At 36.4% G+C, this 21,125-nt stretch overlaps 2 protein-coding genes across 2 annotated transcripts; one reads left to right on the top strand and one right to left on the bottom strand.

Annotated features, from left to right (window-relative positions):
- Window positions 1-1,192: 1,192 nt before the first annotated feature.
- LOC113218093 (regulator of microtubule dynamics protein 1) lies at window positions 1,193-5,395 on the top strand. Its single transcript, XM_026438292.2, has 8 exons — window positions 1,193-1,529; window positions 1,708-1,872; window positions 1,952-2,092; window positions 2,183-2,315; window positions 2,392-2,503; window positions 2,865-3,079; window positions 3,157-3,390; window positions 3,461-5,395. Exons 1-8 carry the CDS (start codon window positions 1,516-1,518, stop codon window positions 3,530-3,532), a joined length of 1,086 nt encoding a protein of 361 aa, XP_026294077.1. The 5' UTR covers window positions 1,193-1,515; the 3' UTR covers window positions 3,533-5,395.
- Window positions 5,396-5,619: 224 nt separating this feature from the next.
- LOC113218092 (kinesin-like protein KIF13A) lies at window positions 5,620-21,057 on the bottom strand (the record flags this gene model as incomplete). The annotated part of the gene is given in 27 exon segments (XM_052275229.1): window positions 5,620-10,116; window positions 10,204-10,368; window positions 10,487-10,666; window positions 10,886-11,036; window positions 11,226-11,586; window positions 11,668-11,783; window positions 11,868-12,334; window positions 12,700-12,765; window positions 14,727-14,741; window positions 16,430-16,631; window positions 16,716-16,861; window positions 16,943-17,033; window positions 17,147-17,349; window positions 17,439-17,630; window positions 17,718-17,900; window positions 17,983-18,116; window positions 18,205-18,447; window positions 18,531-18,823; window positions 18,915-19,040; window positions 19,120-19,278; window positions 19,360-19,491; window positions 19,577-19,739; window positions 19,835-20,009; window positions 20,123-20,269; window positions 20,357-20,603; window positions 20,703-20,851; window positions 20,967-21,057. Coding segments are annotated over 27 exon segments (4,692 nt in total), but the record flags the coding sequence as incomplete, so codon positions are not given.
- Window positions 21,058-21,125: the final 68 nt, after the last annotated feature.

Genomic DNA, 21,125 nt, shown 5'->3' with positions numbered 1-21,125 from the left:
CTGATCTTGACCCCGCATCTCGCACGCACTGGGCACGCGGTGCTGGACCTACTGGAGCAGGCCAGCAGGCGGAGCTAAACGTATTGTTGGTTGCAGGAGAAGGGCGACGCGTCGCTCAAGGCTTAAGGTGTTCGTTCACATTCACATGCCTTAATTTTGTATCGGAATGATACCGGTACCTCACGTATATTTTCGTCGAGAACGGAAAATAAGTGTCCCATAGCCGCAAAGATGTAAATAATGATAATTGCCAAGTAAAGAAACAGGCCATAGGTCTAGTGCAACTTTTGAACCATATACACGCGACATCGACGTGGGGTTCAAAAGTACTAGACTGTCTCGGACAATTTCGTAGTTAGCTACTACTCTATACTTAGAGCTAGGACTCTAGCTATACTGTACCGCGTGCAGACGTGTGGGCGCGTTGCCTCCTCGCAAGGCGCCGTTAAGGCGCCGTTCTGAGGGACGGTAGGCAAGCCCCCCTGCACAGCTGCATGCGGTGCTGCATAGCTACAAAATTGTCCGGGGTATGTGGGCCACCCGCCTAGACATGCGCGACGTCCAGTCAGACCCAGGCTTAGGTCCGACTTTTCCTCTTCCCTTCTCCTGTCGGGCTGGGGTCTCCGGTATATCAAGGTATATCGGTTCTTTGACTTGCCAGCCAGAACCGAAGGTCATGTTTCTTTTCTGTGCTCGAATGACTGACCATCGTACACCAAGAAAAATATACCTCTGATTTCAAAAAAGTGCTTCTGTTTTTCCAAGGAAATTTTGACTTTAATGTAAAGCTGAACTCCAGTTAATTTTAGGGAATTCCCTTCTAGATTTTGAACAAATGTGAAATAGATTTACGAAGTTGCCTTTACGTACAAACGATATAAGACGAATTAATATCATGGAACAGAAAGCATCTTACCTTTATAATGGGTAGGCAAACCGCACGCCATCATTCGAATTGATGTTTTGATGTTTTCACGAACGCGATTCGCCTTCCTTATCGAAGAACTGAAAAAGATGAAGAAAGGCACACAGAACCATCTCAAAGAAAACTTTTCCTTTTTCTGTGCTAGAGTTTGTTGTCGAGAACCACCTTGTTGAAAATCAGCTTAAAAGCTGTGAAAGTTGAATTCTTTTCGCTCGTTCGCGCGCTTCCCGCAACCCCCCTCCCTTTCCACTTCCCTTGAGTGTGTGTGTGCGCGGGCGCGTGTGTGTGTTGTTCGGCCGTGGCCGTACATGATTCTGACGATACCGATACCGATACACACTCGGCCGATAAAGTCATTAACCACCTTTGCACCGTTGACCTTTCTTTTTTTTAGAAAGGGAAATTAGAATGCTAAATTGAATGGCCAAAGGTTTGCCTGCCTACTTTTACTTCGAATCAAAGGTCTAACCACTGAAAAGGGGCATAGCACCTGACAATGTTTATACCTTTCAATCAACCAATCGACTGAAATTATTTCCCTAGAAATAAAATATTTAAGACCTGTTAGTGAAAGTTTTCAGCTTACGACAATGAACCAACAAAGGTAACATACTCAAAATAATTGTACTTTCCTAACTTAACCTTAAATGTAGAAATAAACTGTAGAAATTATGTTACTATCAAGCAAAAATATCACCAACTCTTATAATATGCTCTAGTGTGAGCTGACCATTTAATGTTCTATTCTTAATCTATTTGTGATGGATTTCTATTTCTTTTAGCAATGTTATTTCAATCGCTCTTGGAGCTTGTGCTGTCCTTGGTGCTGCTGGTGTTGTTTTGTGGAATTATTTCTATGAATCTCGACGGCGTGTTTTGTTACAACAAGAAATATCACGACTTGATCTTACTGTAAACCAGTTAAGAGCAGAACTAGAAGCTGCCAGGTAGGCAGAATGTATTTTTTAATTAATTTTCTATGCATTTTTTTGTTATGTTTTATCTCACAAATGCTTCATATTGCAGGTTGCGGAAAATTAAGTCTAGTTCCTCAAGTTCTAGGAGAAGCTCCCCTACACGTTCTGTTCGTAGTTTTAGAACTGTTAGTAACTACGACTCCGAAGAAGATGAGTTTTTTGACCTATCCTCTGGTGGGGATGATGAGTTGTAAGCTTTTTACTATGTACTTCCAAATCCAAATTGTTATCTTTAACTGGAATTACTTAACACTGAAAGTTTTTTCTCTTTTTATTTTAGTGATAATGATACACCTGGTATTGTAGATGAGGCATTGAAGTCTTTAATAGAGAATGTAGATGTTCTTCTGAAGACTGGAACTTCTGAAAGCCGCAGGGAGGCTTATTCTAAACTGACAGCTTATTTGTCCAAAGTATTTCGCGTTTGCATTTTGTCAATGTGTTAAATGATCTCTTTGGTTTGTTTGAAAGTCTATTTTATAATTTCAGCACGAAGCAAACTCTGGTATTTTATGGCGCCTAGCTAAGTGCTGTCATGGCTTAGGAACAGCATGTGCTGCTATGGGTCACATGGATCAGAAAAAGGAGTTCATTCTGGAAGGTAAGCCAAAATTTATGAATTGTTCTGGAAATAATATTTTTATGTTAAATGACTTAAGCTAGGTGGGCGACTATTCTGAAAACCTAGGTGTGTACTTGTATGCAGTTGGAACAACCAGCAGTGAAAGTGATTTACTGGTTGGGCCTGGGGTTTGACCAGTAATATTCATATAAACAGGATTTTGCCATGCCCCAAACAATAATTGCTGTACTAAATGATTATATTCTAAACTGTCTCATTTATGGTGTATTTTTTTGCGCAGTTAATACCAGGGTAGCTCATAAAACAACACAGCAGCCCCCTTTACCGCTCTGCGGGTTTTTATCATATACAGTTTACTGAAAATCCTTATGTTTTGCAGGTTTGGATTATGCAAAGCAAGCATTAGACATTAACAGCAATGATGCTGAAGCCCACAAATGGTTTGCTATTTTGACTGGCGCGTATGGTGACTACCTTGGAATGAAAGAAAAAATTGAGGGTGGTTATGTATTTAAAACACACGTTGAAAAAGCCATAACTCTTAGACCTGAGGATGCCTCTTTGCGACATCTTGTTGGTCGCTTCAAGTATGAGGTAAGTAGCCTTGCTCTGTTTTTCATTGTTTTTAATTTAGTGTGCATACACATTAATGAAAAAATGCAATTCTTTAGGTGGCAAATTTGTCATGGATAGAACGAAAAGTTGCCAATACACTCTTTGCTGAAGTTCCTGCTGCTACTTTACCTGAAGCTATTGAAGATTTTAAAGCTGCTCACAAACTAAATCCTACACCTTGGAAAGAAAACTCTCTTTTCCTTGCCAAATGCTATATAGCACAGAATAATTATGCAGAAGCTGTTCATTGGTTGGATGATGCTGCTGCTATTTCTGTCACTAGTTGTGAGGTAAGGCATTGAATATTTTTGTGTTGTAAATGTAAATTCATTCTCTTAAATTGTTTTTGTATGTTTTTAGGATGAGGTATGCGAGCTAGAAGTGCAGAACTTGTTGGCAAGCTACAGTGGATATAGAAAGAAAAATAGCTGAGGGTCTGGGGAATCTAAAAATTGTTTCCTTTTTTCTTTCAATGAGTTTAGATGACTGATGTAAGTTGATTTAGTCCTTTAACTAGTTATAAAAATGTTAACAGAAATGTTTGACTGCATGCTCATGAAATGTTCTAGACTAGGTAAACCTATACCTTACATCATAAAATAATAGAACTTCCCAAAAATTGATATTAGATTTTAATTCTAATGGTTTTAGAATATTGAAAGCCCTCACTCAATGAAATGCAATCTGTGATTAATTATTTATTTTTCTTTTGCACAAATATTTATAAGCTCTGAAGTTGTCATTTATCTGGTAAAGTCCGGGTGTCAGGGAATGTCTGAATTCCCTAGTGAGAGTGCGGATTCATTGGCCCCGGTAGGGAATGTCCGTTTGGGACGACTGAAACCTGGCATTCACAAGGCAACGTTGGATATGTTGGACAATCACTGAAGGCAGTCACGAAATGTTCGAAATCGGACTTTATCTGAGAGGGGTGGCCGGGAATGTTGGGAATAAAAGTTTAGGTATTGTGGGTGTGGGTTGGGGGTTTATACAATTAGCAGTGGGGCAGTTGAGGCAGCTGGGTTTGTCTTGGTGGCACTTAGACCTACAGAGCTGGTTGTTCCTTCTGCGGGTGCACCTTGTGCCCGCTCGGCACCTGCTTGCGGTGCAGTTGCACATCACGAAGCCCTGCCCTCCAGAAAAGTTCGTTTCCCCAGCAAAGCCCCTGAGAGAAAGGGTTTTTTCCCGGCCACCCCTCTCAGCTAAAGTCCGATTTCGAACCTTCCCTGACTGCTTTCAGTGAATGTCCAACATGGCCAACATTGACTAGTGAATGCCCGGCTTCAGTCGTCCCAAACGGACATACTCTACCGGGGCCAGGGAATCCTGACACCCGGACTTTACCTGTAACACTTATAAAGGAGAGAGGCAGTTGAAACATGTTGTGAACATGAGTAGTGTTTGTGGTCAATGTTATCATCACTGTACCTAAGCTGTGCCTGTTGTGTGAACTTGAGATATTTTTTATCTTATAGGTAGTTCAATGCAGATGCTTCTTTGAATGTCCTCCATTCCATTCTATCTATGTTCTGTGATAGCAGTGCATTTCTAATCTAGTAGGTGATGAGATGATTGTAATTGTGCCTTCTCAAGTTTCTTTGTAATGCTTATTTATTGAAAAGGGTGTATTGTCGTGTGGCTTCGTCCATGGGCTGTTGAAAGTGGTAAGTTCACGTTCATACCCCAATCGCGGCCAAAATCATTGCTACAAATGCGATGATCACTTGTCTTGTTGACTCCACCTATTCTCCCAGAACATAAATTTCTCTTAAAATAGATTTGTTAGGTGTGAAGTTTGATTGGTATAAAATTAGTTCTTTGCCCTGCGAAATGGGATTGTCTTTCTCTGGTTAAGGTTTTTGTGTTTCCTATGGATGACTTGAGTCTTGTGCAGTAAGTGGTTTGTAGCAGAAACTTTACTGAACTATTAGGTAGAGGTGCCTCTGTCATGAATGTTATTCTTTAGAGTAGCAGAAGTTTAAGGGCTGCGCTGCCATGACTAGCAAGAGCAGTTAGTGCCTATGCTCCAAATAATTATTTGTCATTCGAAAGTTTTAGGTCTTGTTTTTTGGAAGGTATATGGATATGTAATATAGAGAGACAATCTTGATATTTATTGTTATTTTTGTTGAGAGTTTTAAGTATTTAAGTGTACTTTTATTTTACTCATGACATTTGGTCTTGGAATTAGGTTCTGGTTAATCTGTGTTTTCTTTTACATTTACCCTGCAAAACTGTTTGTAATCCCATAGAAAAAATAAATAAAGTAGCCCCTTGCAGGCAATTCGAAGGCCATCAAGGTATTTGTTATATCCTCAAAATATTATTTGGACACACAATACTACTGGTTTAAGATTGCCCAGGTACTATGTACTTGGCAAAGTTTAGGTCCCAAAGCATACCAAAAATAAATTTGTTGCCAGATAATTCGTTTGGTGTGTATTTCCTCCGAATCATTCTGTGCCCCTCATTTGACCTGTACAAGTTTCCAGTAGATAGACAGTTAAATAAAACAAGGATTTTCAAAGCAGTGCATTAAAATGGTGTGTATTGAAACTTATGTACAAAAACAACAGCAAATAACAAAACGTCTTAATGCTCACATAATTTATGACTGAAAGTAAATTGGGATGTGAAGCACCTTAAAGCAGGGAACTCAGCAATCCAATTTTCACATACACACTCACACTTAAAGAGAAAAAAATGTATGGGATGGATTAAAGAGGCCCTTCATGAGAGCTCATTTCTTCATTCACGATGGTTAGTTGTTCCTAAATAAGTTTACAGAGCACTCATTGGGAAAATACACCCATCATATCCTGTGCTCCCAACATCACAATGGAACATTGATAGGAACATTATTATAAAGATTGTAACAGGACCACTGCAAATACGGTGGTTAGTTCCAAGTTCGTTACCAATTGGTTTGTAACACTTAAAATAACACCTAAAATAATAAATAATGCCTAGACTTAAAATATTTTAATCACAGCTGAATATTACTAAAATAAAATGTCGCTAGACTGGACAGCTTTTACCGTGCTGCAGAAATAAAACAGAGCTTAAGGTCACGACAATATTTCTAACACAACCAACAAAATGTTGACTCTGACATCAGCCATTTTGTACATGGATACTTCCTTGTGCAAATCAATTTGTATTATGTTCTGAATACTTCCAAAACAAGTCACAAAATCAGAACCAGGGCAAATTTATTTAAAGCCAAGTACCAAAGCTTATGGCTTTAAAGATCTACAAGAAGACTATTAAATGGAGGGCTATTTTCTAGTGCAGGGTGGTGTCTAGATTTGAATATCAAAATGAAAAGGGCTAAATGGAAATTTAAATAAAAACTTATCTACTGTAAAGGTCAATCCCATTCGGTTTAAGCTACCTGATTTTTGACACATTTTTGTCACACTACAGAATAATGCACACCCAACATGAGGGCAAAAAAGATATGCCATTGTATTGTTAATGAAAAGTGGTGCCTCATTCGTCCTCTGTTTTGTTTGAAAGTATTCTTAATTAAGTCTGCCATAAAACTAAAAATACCACATGTTAATAAGTCAACAATTTAAAACAAAATTGTAAATTTCCACATGGTCAACTTAAAATAAACGTTGGGCAACTTCACTTTGCCAACAGAAAGGGCTAATGGCACAATTAACTTTGTAACACTTCAACAAAAGAAAAAATGTTTCAACCATTCTCAAGACACAATTATCACAATACCAAAAATAGCGTAAAGGTCAACCGTAACAAAAATCACTACCCACAATTCATTGGAATGAAATTAATGATTAATAACTCTTGATTTAAAATTATACCGTACCACTCAATCATTCAAAAAGTACTTGAATTTCATCATTATTACAAGAATTTTTTTAAACATTCAATCATAACTATGGGAGTGCCAGGTATATGGACAATAATATAAGAGGCAACCTCTTTTAAAAGTAGAAGTCAAAGAAAGGATGGAATCATAGGTTTTTAAATGGAGCCTGTTCATTGTCAGTTAAAAATGAGTAAAAAAACATCAAAGAACCTGATAGTATCAGAATCATAACAAGTGTAAAAGATATAGAACTATGCCCAGCCAGATTTCTTACATTGCAATAAAGTAACAAAATATTTCAAGTTTTTAATTAAGAAAAGATGCAAGTGTTTGTTGTAAACAGTTCTGTATCAGTAAATTAATTTATCCTACACCTTCTCAAATGCATGGTTTTCCTGCAGGAGTTCACATGCTGGTAGACATGTAAATAAAACACTATCACAGAAAACCACTTCCAACACAAGAAATGTCTCCCTATGCAGAAATTAAACAATACACAAAACAAATAACATATCAAAACAACAACATGCTACTTAAACCCGTCCACTTTGAAACTACAATTAAATAAAACAACGTAAAATAATTACTGAAAGTACATGAAAATGAATTAACAGCAAACAATTTCCAGCAGCAAACTTGGAGAATATAGTTCTCAACAACAGATGGATTCTAGGCTCAGCAACATCACTTCACTTGGTAAACTGACAAGCTAATACAACAGGACTGTCACTTACACAATATCTTCGCCGGGATCAGATAATTTAAAACATTCAACTTCAAAGAGACATCAAAATTTTCATATCTTTTGGTGCGGGTAATAATTTGGCTTTCGTCAGTTTATCATTTGTAATAACATCTAATACTCTGTCCCTCATTGTAAAATAGAAAGAAGGGCTGCTATTTTAACTACACTACTCTAGCCTAACCCATTGAGAAACACGAACAGTTGAAAGTAATGTTAACTTGGCCAGAACCTACAAATTTATGCACAAATGTGGAAGTAAGTACCAGCTAAAATATACTGACCACTCTAATATCATATATATGTTTTATGTTTAAATAATCAGAACTGTTTAAAGGAATGACAAAAAATAGCTATTGTACTAGTGCATAAAAGCAGTTAAGAATTGAGACAGTACAAGGAAAATTTCCCAACATTACCAAATTATTGGTATCTAAGAAAGGCTGACAAGACTAGATAATAATCAGTTTAAAAAGCTGTACACTAGTTCTGCACACAAACTGCATCCAGCAAAGAGAATTAACACACAGCATAAAAATGACTCTCCTAGACTAAGTCACGGGCTTTTAAATATACAAAGTAAAACTATATCTATTGAGTACCTGTGTACACAAATGTACAAATTGGAAAACAGAGAAAATCATTACTGTGGCAGCTTTAAACAGAAATAAAAAGAAACAGTATGCTAAATAGTTATTCACATCTTACAAATGACTTGTGCCAAGCATACCTGGGACAAAAAAAGAAAACTCCACCGACACAGCCATGCTTTACACAGTTGAAACAAACTGTTGGACACTTGAAAGTTTAAAATGCAGAAGTTAGAATTTGCATACTAGGTATATCACACTTTACCACGGAATAGGATTCAAAATGCGAATATGCAAGACATGCTACATAGAATTTACTTTTGGATATTGAGTCTACACTGTAAAATGACTAAAAACAGCAATACATGTACATGTAAGGTCAACAATTAAATTAAAATTGACCACTTCTCTTAGTTCAACAGCTGATTAAAATTAAAAACAAGCAACCCAGGGGACATATCTAGAATTTGCAATGAAGTACTGGTACATATTAACTCTCAAATGTGATCAAAGCCACTGCAGTGCATATGCTGTAGATCAAAACCATCAAAACATGAAGGAACTTTTCTGTGCTATGCTACAACCCAAACAAAAACACAATTTGTACCAGAAAGAAATTACCTCAATACTCTTACAAGAAATTATGTACATCACTTACATATCAATTCATAATATAACAGTCCTGTTGGTGCCTAGTTCATCTATGCTTCAGTAAAACAACTCTTATAAATCACAAAAAAAAAAAAAAAAAAAAAAAATCCTGTACAGGCAGCACTTCATTTCAAAGATTTTGGCAACTGTTAGGCAGAGCACATTTCATTCAAGGAAGAAAAATACAAGAGCAGCGGAAGAAAGACATTGTTTTAAGAGAAAGTAAGGGTAAAGGTCTGCTATCCACTGTTTTAATCCTATGAATGCCTTCAAAAATTAAAGAATTATTTGTGTATTATGGAACTATGACCAACACAGAAAGAATACCTCTGTAGATAATTAGAATATCACCAGAAGCAGTAAGCAATCGCAATGAGATTTATGTAAGCATGAATAAATCTCAAACCATAGTTGGATTACATTTTTGATTGGTGTGAAGAAATAAAAGTAACCCAGCATTATAGAGATTGGACCCATTTTTACACTTTTTCTCAAATATGGCTGACCCACAAGGAGTTTTGAGAAAAATAAAAAATTAAGGTAACCAACACTAAAAAGGAAAAAAATCCATGTAAAAAAAATGAAGTCCTGCATGCTATCACAAAAGTTGAGTGGACAGTGTTTACAGGACCAAACGGACGGACTAAACTATGTATGTATCTTATCTTTGTTTTTTGAAAAATCGTTACTAAGTGCAGCAAAAACAGCTCAGTGCAAGTAAGCAGGGCACTTTGGTTTGTAATTGGGAAAACACTGATCAAGCTGCCGATGAATTGTGGAGGGAACGGCACCACTACCCTTAAACTTCAGTAAGGTTATTTAAGTTAATAATACATAATAAAAATTAATTCTGAAATGTCAGAAAACCACTTTGTATACAACATTATTGCAAGAGTGTCAATTGAAGACAAGACAGTATAAAATATACACGATTTACATCTCTGAGCAGATTAAAAGTTGTATCAGCTTTATCAAGTGGAAATTGTATGGTTTAGATTGTTTTCACTAATGCAAAACAGTCCCATCATTGCGTGAGTTGCAGCAACAAGAGCTCTGCAACAAGCAGGTACTGAGAAAAGGGGGTTTCCTAGATGTCAAATCTATTTTCCTTTGGAAGATGATCTGCTTGTAGTTCCTACTGAGCTTAGATTTTCTCCTCTACTTCTAGACCGATGAAGTGTTGAAAGTCCTTCACCTGATCAAGACAATAAGAAACTAATTTAAAATTTAATTTCAAATGGAGTATGCTACAGAAGAGGGAAATTAGTTAATTAATACTGACCACGACTTCCGCTACGCTTAAGTGTACTGGAATTTGCTGTTACATCGGAATGTCGCATAGCTCGGCCTCTCCTATCTTGTATAAGTTTGTCTGCTCTCACAAAAATTCCATGTTTTGGGCGGCATGTAAAATAGCGTACAGCCTGTACCATACCATCATTCTTTCCTAGAAGTTATTTAGAGAGCACAGAATGAATAATAATAATTTGATTATAAATGATTTTAAAATAAGTTGCTGAGTCAAATCTTTATAATTAAGAGGAAAATAAAGGTTAAAGATTTACCTGTGGGTGCGTCAAGGTCAACCCCAACCCAAGTACCATGAGAAAATTCAGTGGGACCCACAAAGGCAACAACTCCTGTTGAATTGTATGGACGAATAATCACACTTTCACCAATGAGCACCCAATCTGGGACAGGTACTTGATTTAGGTCTCTCCGTGAGCCATACATATCACTCTCATCTGAAAATTTTTAATATGATACAGTTCTTAAGCAACCAGGCATTTCAGTAAAGCTGAAAAGAATGATAATACAGGAACGAAGAAAGCATAACTTATTGAGGCCCTCTAACCTAGCTCCTTTAGTTTTCCTCTTCCCACATACTTTTATACAGCTTTACCAAGATGCTTCATTAACATGCATACTGCTAAACTCATTATTAGGTAAGATAGTGTACTCACCATCGCCAGACAGCTTTTCTAAACTTGAGTTCTTATCACCATTCATACTATGAGAAAGGCTACTTTCTGGTGACTGATGTTTGGCAAGGGGAAATGAAGCTCTATTATTTTGGTTGGTTACTCGATTTGGTGTTTTTTTCCTTCTCACCACCTGCATTGTGCATCACAAAACTTAATTATAAAACAAAAAAATGACTACATAATTAGATTGATCTCCTATTCTATCAGTAACAAAAATAATAATTATTACAGTCTTTACTAATATGAAATTACACATATGAAAAATACATTATTGTCATTATTACTTAATACATTATTATTATTAATCATATTACAATACCTTTCCTGGAGGTAAAGCAGTGTGGACAACTGAAGTTCCCTCATAAGGGGAGTCCTCATCAATTAAATGTCCAGCCTGGGTGGCAGCTGTCAGATCAGTATCACCAACATCCAGCATATTCAAAGGTACTGTCTCCTGCTCTTGGGGTTCTTCTGGGCATGGTGACACTACAGTATCAGACTGAATACTGTCAGATTTCACTAGGTTCACAGGCAAAACCTCTGACACAGGTGGTAATTCAATAAATAATGGCCCTCGAGCTAATTCAGTGTCAGGTGTGTCATCAGCACTGATGCTTTTAATGGAAACCGAATCTTCACTAGACAGGTTGCTTGAAGATACAGCTTGTGAACCATAGCCGCTAAAAAGTTTACAAAGATGGTATACAATCAGCACCAAAGTGAGGGGTAAAAATAATTGCCAATTGGTTACTTTCTGTTACCTTGAACTAGAGCTTGGAGTCCAAATTTTTCCTGATTGCAGCTCAACAATAGAATCAAGAGTCCGGGAACTTGGAATTACTTTACAAACTTTTTGGTCTAAGCTACATGATTTAACCTGAAAAGATTGCAAATTGTTGGTAATATTTGGTGACATGACAAGAGAAAGAGACAGAGATAAAAATTTACACTAAAAACACACCTGGTAAGATTCAAGTTCAGGTTCACTCAATGTGCCAATGTCAGCTTCCAACAAATTTTCACTGCTCCCAGCATCAGAAGAGTGATCCTGCTTTACATCCACTTTAATATCTTCAATGCCATCTTCAACACTTTCTTCCCTCATACTTGCATCTTCATAATGATCCACACTTACATCAGAGGGAGCATCAATTAAAGTTTCCCCCCCAGCCGTTGACTCCAACATGGGGTCATATGTTTCTAAGTCAGTTACATCTTCGGTGCCTTGCTGCCCCATTTCTTGACTAGGTGGAAGTTGGCTACCTGAACTTAACTCTTCAATACGTCCCTCTGCTAAAACCTGTGTTTTGGTGCTCACTTCCTCTTCATCATCTTCATCACCTTCCTCTTCACGGGGAGATAAATCAAGGGCAGTTGAAGACCCCATTTGTTCTTCATGAAGTGTGGTTAGTTTGGTATTTGGAGAGGCTGTAAGAGGAAATTCGATTAGACATTTTAAAAATAGGATATAGATAGATAGGTAGTGGTAGATGTAAATTTCTAGTCTCACTACAAAACAAAACAAAAAAAGATTGTATGTACTTTTACTATGGTAAGACACAAAAACATCCTACAAAAAAAAAAAAAAATTGAGAAAAAAAGAAAGGTAGGGGTGAATTCACATGTTTAAGACGACTACTGTGCAACTCCACCTTTAAAAAAAAAAGAAGACACCTCAATGGTTAAACAAACTTAAAATGAAAAAAACAAAAAGCATTTAAGTTAAGCAGCATGCATCCTAATAATTAAAAATAGAAAAACAGAAAACTAAAATGGTAGAAACCACCACATACACTTAGATCCAGGTTGCAGCCGCAATGCATTAAGATTGATGTTGAGATTGAGGAAGGTGGGACGTGCTGAAATAGACAGTGACACAAGTTAAAGACAAACACCAAAACCACATACCCACCACAAGCAAGCCACCTTACAGAACATGATTTACAGCTTTCACCAAAAAAGTTTGAATATAATTGAATATATTGAAGAAATTCGCATAATTTCAAATTTATATTGGTATAAATCAGTTACTACACAATAAAGGATTACACGAAAATCTGATTGAATTGTTAACAGACTCATTAAACTACACAATATCGGAGACATTTAGTGTGAAAGCATTAATTTAATTTACACACTGGTTCTATATTTCACCGGAACGACTAAAGAAATTGACCTTGCCGGTAACTGTAGACTAAAACACTCAAAATCTAAAATTTTGAATATTTTAAAGCACATCTAAATGTGTATGTATGTACTATGGATACTTAATTAGTAAACCACTTAGTAAAAAAGCCTAGTTTTCTTTTACCTTCACAAGTTAAAAGCCTTAACAATTTCCTCAAAATACTCTGTAAACACAGTTCCATGCAAAGGTTTATAGTCATGCCAGTAGAAGTCATACAGTACTAGGATAACTAGTAGTGTGCCAAAACTGCCATCCCTACCGATCCCAATAAGAAATGATTTCTCAACCTCAACTTCGTGTTGAATTGTTTTTGAATTAATACCTGTCTTTAAATTTATCTTTTCAAATAATAATGCAAAATACATATTGAAAAAACATTTCTAAGGAAGAATGAACAAGTGTAATAAAAGATGGACTTTTCACTGCACACCTAGTTGTTTTCAGCAGGTGCCTGAAAATTGATTAGACTACAAAGATGATGATCAACAGTGACTCCAAAAATCTTCCTGCATTGGTTCCTGTGAAAACTGTTTGCTTAAATTTCATTTTGAGGCTCAGCTGCTTTGTCCCAAATATGCAGGCTTGCATTCCTTTAATTAACACCCCACAACTACAAATTCTAAACAAACTAGAGCATCTGCGTGAATTTCAGATGGTTTAATTGTCAGTCTTCCATAAAATTTCAAACTGCCACAAGAAATTTGAACTAATACTGCTCATGCAACAAGGTTTTCTTTTGTACTTCCTAATGAAAGTAAAACTTTTCTTTAATGACTATGCTTTCTAAATTTTTTATACAGGTCAAACAAGGCAAATATGTCTTTATCAAGTTAAGGCTGTTTGTTGATGATCAGCACAACAGCATCAGCATATCACCTTAACTTCATAAAGCCCATATACACATTTTTTATACGGGATGGCCCGTTTGCGCCGGTGTTACTGTAAGTATGCAACCCATTCCAAGGTGAGTGCAGGCAAGGGCGCAAGTTGGGTGTGACGCCACCTCATCTTTTGCCCTTGTTCAGCTGAAGAAGATTGGGTTCTATACTTACAGAAACACTGGCACAAACGACCATCCTGTGTGTAGGAAGGTATATAGTTCCCTTTGTCATTAATTTTTAATTTTCTTTGTTGACACCGGTTGACACTAGAAGCAAGGACAGGAAGCTTGTAAGCAAGCAGGAAAGCTAGCTGTGCAATCATGCATGAAGATGAGTTATTAACATCAAATTAATTTACAGTATCTACCCTACAGGCATATTTACAAAATACATTCCTAAGACAGATAGATAGTTCAAATTTTAGAATATTTTCAGGCAAAGGTAGGAAAACAAACACAAAATGATTATGAATTTATCACCTGTGGAAATGGAAATATAATCCCCTTTCAGCTTGACATTGCAAAGATATCTTTGTGTCAATATCACAACATATTAATATATGATGTTCCGAATGTTTTCATTGAATTTATGTAATACATAATTAAACCATCAAAACCAACAGGATAGGTGATAGTTGACGTCAAGCAGAGGGATTATATTGATACCACAACCACAAAGGAATTATTAATCAGAAAATTAAAACAACATCAAAGGTACAGTATTACAAGTAATGAAAGCCCAGCGCGGTTACCTGACAGAATGGAGCCTACAAGGCAGCGAAACAAAAAAACACACCACAACATCAGAGTATGTAAAAAAAGACTGGGTTACCAAACTACTGGTACTGTAATGGAATGTTATGATAGTAGAAGCTGTATTTGGATTTCTTTGATGAGTGTGTTGTGAGATTAATGCCTAATCTGCTGGCTAAGAGTGTTGCTAGATGCTAGCTTAGGTACACCAAGCTCAGCGCTAAAATATTGATTAAATTAATAAGTGCTTTGTTAGAATGGAATTGAGCTATTAGATAAAGAAATGGAGATGCTCCACTTGCTTTGACCTTATACAACACAACATAGGAAGCTTCATAAAAATGAATGGAAAGAACGATCAAAAAATTACATTTAAAGCCTTGCAAACAGTGAAAGTAGTTAGATTAAGCTCATTGAACAGATGGAGATTGGTGTTGCACAGATTGATCAATCGACAAATAAACAAACAAAAGGGAATGGGGTTCACAAAATTTAGAGTGTAATAGCAGAAAATATATACCAGTTTAGCTACTAAGTTGATTCAAGAGCAATTTACTAACATTAACATGACATATACTTTTACTTTGAAAATTAAATTATGCATTGATTGTGGGGTGTAATTTGAGAGGACTAAGTGAACAGAAAACAAAACCTGTGCACAGCACCAAGAATAAAAAAGATGAAAGAAGACAGATTACAGTGGTATTGAAAACAATTATAACTCTAGGAAATGTTAGGAATGTGAACAGTGGAAACAATGAAAATTCAATACTGTATTATAAATTCAAACTAGAATAAGGCAATGAAAAAAATCTAGGATATTAGAAAAGACAAGTAAAAATAAAGAAAAAAAAAGAACCATGATGCAAGCTTTATTTGAGTGAGGAAGAAAACAAATTTGCAAGGAGTTTTGAAAAGTGGTTCCAGAGTGGGCACTAATCAGATTCGGTCAGATTTGAAAGCTTTAACTTAAATCAGAAAACAAAAGCTGTTCAATCAACAATCAAAAAAACATTTGCCTAGTTTGTTGTGTGAATTACTTAGTATACTTTGAATATAAATATTATACTGTTCATATGAGCACTTGTCAGCAGGGTGATGTTTTTGATGTTTCCTGTCTTTTGTATTGTTATTTTTGGAATTACAAGATTACAATAGAGAAGGAATTGTAACACCCACATCAAAAATGTTTACCTATCTCTAGATACGTGAATATCTGACTTTCTACAAACTGATGCCATAGAGCATCCTATATCAGACTATGGTAATGGAACAGACCAATAAAATGTACTCATTTGGATCACTTGGCATTCTGCTAATCAGAGATCTGTTATTACTGCCATAAAAATAAAACGGGATCTATCCCAATGGTACAGTCTAAGAAAGCTACATTACTCCCAAGAAATGCATTTCAGGACATTTCATAGCTGTGTACTTCAAATAAAGATATTTGAGACTTAAAGAAGGGATAGGGGGAAAGGGCTAAGTCTCAGGACAATGAATCTACAGAATAATAGTGGTTTGGAAAACAGGTTATGGCACGATTAAGAAACAAGAGAAGATACTATGTAGGCACCTAGGACTTTTTTTTTTTTAAGTGGACTGGACACATATCGAATCAAACCATACTCTTCAAGAAACATATTAATTACAAACAAGAGAAAGTGGACAATAGCGAGGAAGAAAGTGTTATAAAACTCACCAATTCCAAATGGTTTTCCACTTGATGAAGCAAGATGAGCTAAGTCCACACTTTCTGATGCGCTTCGCACAAATCCACCAAGACTGGAGCGGTTGATAGGACGTGAATCTCTGATGCTGAAGTTTCCACCGGACAAAACGTCAGCAAGGTCAGTAAAACTTTCAGAACGTGCTACATTTCCATCTGAATCCATTCTCATTATCTGAAAGAAAGAAAGAAAGTGGAAATTAGAAAAACAATCCTACACTTCTACTTTTTACTTCAAAATGATAAATTAGTGTTTTACCTGAGAGAAATTAGGAACACTGCAAGTTTTCCTCATGGACAAAGGTTGCCCTTGAGTATGAAGTAGTTCTTTAACCGCCACATTTTGTCTTAGTCTGTCAAGAGTAAGAATGCTTTCAACAGCGCTGACACCCCTGGTGTATTTTTCTGGAAAATAAAAGAGGTGTAATTAATACATTACATATATTTCCATGACTTCTCAAGTCATTTTAAACAGTGAATTCTTACCAATATATGTTTCCCCATCACTAAGTGAGGTATCTTCTCCTGAGGCAGCAATCTGTGCCAAAGATTCTCTCTCTTCTAGCTCTTCACTTGCCTATCAAAAACAAAATAGACTGTTTTTAAAAGGAGTGATTCTTATTTCAGTTATTTATACTGTTATAATAAAACCAAATACAACCCAAAAACCCACTGAAAAATAGGATGTACCTTTGGAATATTTGATACCAATTCATAAGTCACACCAGAACGTGTCAAACAGTCAGTTCGTACAATCCGTTTCCGAATACGTTCAGTCAGTGACTGGCGCTTATAGATATTAAGACTAAGACGCTTTCTTAGTACCAAATCCATGGGGTCTGGGTGGGAGAGTCGCACTGTAGTCTTTAAAATTAAGTAGACTCTTTCATTTGCTACAGTAAAAAAAAGGTGTACAAGCCTAGATTAGACAACAATAATTTTTTTTTTTTTAAATAATGTAAAGCATAAGAATAAAAATAACCTTCGGTGACTTTATTTAAATGGACATTATCTTGAATTGAGGAGTCCCAGGCAGCCACTGCACAGACCTCTTTTTCCATTCTTCGAATGATAGGTAGACTATAAAATTTATTTCCAAGCTCCTTTGGAAGAATAGAATTTACACCTGTGGTGGGAACTTCTTCACCAGACTGACTTGTGGAGAGGTCATCAGCTATGAAAATAAACAACAATAAAACTAACAACAGACCAAAAAATGGGTGAGTTTACCTTTACAAATTAAAGCTTCAACAGGACTAACCATTAAGATCCAAAAATAGCACTGGCATGTGAGTTTCCATGCCAGAGGGAGGAACCCAATCAGCAGGAGCCCCTGGTATACCAGATCCAGCTGCAGGTACAAGAACAGCATTTTGTTCCTCAGTCAAACTGACCCACTGACTGACAAGGCTATGCTCTCGTTCAACATCTTCCTCAGTTTTATCTGTGAATAAAAATAAAAACTTAAACAACTTATACAAACACTACCAGGTGTAAGAAAGTAGTTCATACAATCAACAACTTGCCTTGTTTATTAATAAGTCTTTGAATCTGCTGATCAAGATACTGTCGCCTTCGCAAAAGAGCCTCTTGCCACTTCTCTCTTAGAACAGCTAGATCCTCTTCTTGGTAGGAATCAAGAGGCATTTGCAATTTAGACCTGCAAGTATTCACTCGTTTGCATTAATAAATAGATCCAAAAGATCCAAAAATACAAGTAAGATTTTAGAATAATGAATCACTCAAACCTTTTCGAAACACTTCCCACAGCAATACTAATAATGGATTGGCAAATTATAGGAAGGGTTCCAGAATTGTGCACAGGTCTCACTTCCACAAGAACTCGTCGTTGTTGACCTTGACGTAACTGATAGACACCACCAGTCTGGATGTCTGCACGAGGAATGACTTCAACAGGAGCATAGTCTCCAGCATCATTTAGTTCTTGAATTTCCACCCACAATTCTATTTTTCTTGTGAGCTCACTCCACCTACAATGATAGTTTTGACAGTACAAGATAGCAACTTACATAAAAGCTTACAGTAATTTGAGCAGACTAAAAGTAACAATTACCTGTCGGCTAATGATCGAGCTTTAGCCAATTGAAGCTCAACTTCCCAACCGGGTTTAGTTCTAGTATAACCAGCACTACGATGTCCCCAAACTTCAATTGACAAGGCTCCTTCTGAGCAATGCTCAATGAATTCTTCAGTGACAGGAATAGTAAAGTTTTGCTCATGGTTGAAGGTAAATGTTGAAGGATCAGCAGTTACCACTTGAACATCTGGATGGTTCCAAAATGAATACTGACAGAATACATAGTTAGATAAAGATGGTGGAAGTCCAGTTGCTTGTTTAATGGATACCTGAAATATAGAACAAAGGACATTAGTAATTTTTATACACAAAACATGCATTAAATTTAGGGAAAGTTTTGGAAAAACAATGAATAATTACTCTGCAAGTGATTGTTGAAGAACCATGAACTGCTTCATCGTCTCTGCCACTGTCCCCAGAACATTCAGAACCTGCTTCACAAGTTCTATCTTGAGGAAAAGTCCCAGATATTCTATTAATTTCCACCTACAACAGAAAAAGAAATTAACTCAGGTGATCTGAAAGCCTATACCAAACTTTATTTCACCACAGTTAGAACACTTACCTGAAGGCGTCCAACAACTTCACCTTGTTGACTAATAATAGGAGTGTGGTAATTTAAAGTTACATCATGAAATAGTACCTCTAAAAAGATATTTGCTACTCCAATAAGATTGTGGTTTTCTGAGTACTCATAAAATGGATCAGAAGCATCATCCTGGTCCTATTGACATCAAAATAAATAAAATTCACAGCAACAAGTAAAATAAAGAAAATATATATACACATATATAGGAAAACTTACATGCTCTTTTCCATCACCATAAAGTTCTCTCATGTCTATGAGTTTATTTTCAAGTTTGTCCATGGACCAAACTTGACTTCCTTTTCTTTTGCGTTTAACTAAAATAGCAGGTTCGCTGACAAAAGCTCCTCTCTGGATACAAAACACACAAATTAAGTAGAGGATATTATCTATAGTAACTTTTAGGGAATAAGCGGACAGGAGATGATACACTTACTCTTCTGTTGGGGCTTAAATTTGCTGGAGGTATTTGCAGTGTGACACTAAATTTCGTTTGCCGACCCATTTCTTCAGCTAGAAAATTAGCTTCTTGGCACAGGGCGTTAGCATTCACAATATCAGCTTTCAGGTTACCCAGGCTTCTTTTAAACATCTCATCACTGTAAACATTTTTTTAAAAAGTAACAGATTAACCACAACTGATTCTTTTACCCTTTTTTTTTTGACAGAACTTTGTCCTGTTCATTGTTCATACCTTTCTTGAGCCCATTTTTCAACTCTCATTTGAGTTGTAGGTGTATTTGGTGTAATCTTTCCAACTCGAATAGGATCAAAAGGAACATATGGAGAGTACGGTGTTGACGGAGACATAATACTTCTTAATTGCTGGAACTGTCTTTCATATTCTTGACGTTGTTTTTCTAATGCCACTGTAAATTGTTAAAACAATACATTTTAATACATTTTTTTTTTAAATGCATATCATTTGCAATTTGTGTGAGGGAAATGTAGGAGGGTGTTACTGTGTGTTTCACAACATTACCCTGCTTGTCTTCTTCATGTTGTCGTTCAAGACGAGCAATTGCTGACTGAATTGGACCATTATTCATTTCATTCAACATAAGTTCTTCTCTTGCAAAGTTATAATCAATAGGCTGAGCTGGAGTCTGCGGCTCTGAGGAAGTAGCAGCTGAAAAATAGTAGTGATAGATTAAAGCTCTGTCATAAGAAAGTGAGGTTTAAATTGGAAGGGGCATAGAGAACACTGTGCACTTACAAGCTGATTTGGGACAATTCACTCTAAAAAAATGATGGTTTCCCCACAGTATTCTGTCACCATGGTGTAATGGAGTACGTTCCATTGCTGGTACACCATTGACAAAACAACGGGCATTAACTCTAGGTTCTAGGAAGAGGCCGCCATCCTCAATCACAATTACACAATGTTCTGGTTGAATGCCTAAACCAGATAATTGAATGTCCTGTTCTGATTCAGCTCCTTTCGCACCAACAAGTGTTCGTTCCTATTTTATAATGTTCAGAGGAAAAAAAGGCATTTTCAGTGATATAGATTTGTTTGTTAGCCAACAATGATAAATGGTAACAAATTCCGGAGAACAAACCTTTAAATAGTATACTAGCAGTTCATTCAAAGATGGATCAGCATTTAAATTCACAAGATAATACTTATTTTTCTCCACTTGTATGCCTGAGGCCTGAACACTTATACCCATTTTTTCTAAGGCCTGTTGGCGTTCCTGCTGAAGCCGCTCTAAGGATTGCAAGCAATAGTAATATTAGAATATCATAAAGAGTAGAGAAAGTCTCGTTGCATTCAAGCATAATCAAGTCAAGAAGGATTCACAACAGAAACATTTGTTTCTTACCAGTCTTCTCAAGTTTCTGTTCCCATGTTTGGCTCATTTCATGCATCAACTTTTCACTTTCACTTATTTTCTCATGAATATCCTCACGTTGCTAAGTAATAAAGTTTGATATTAAAAATAATTGTAATAAAAGGCTATGGCCATAGACATTTTAGAGCC

Source organism: Frankliniella occidentalis, unplaced genomic scaffold, assembly GCF_000697945.3.
Source record: "Frankliniella occidentalis isolate FOCC.00 unplaced genomic scaffold, Focc_3.1 Scaffold548, whole genome shotgun sequence".
Taxonomy (NCBI): domain Eukaryota; kingdom Metazoa; phylum Arthropoda; class Insecta; order Thysanoptera; family Thripidae; genus Frankliniella; species Frankliniella occidentalis.
This window is presented reverse-complemented; position numbering and strand designations above follow the sequence as displayed.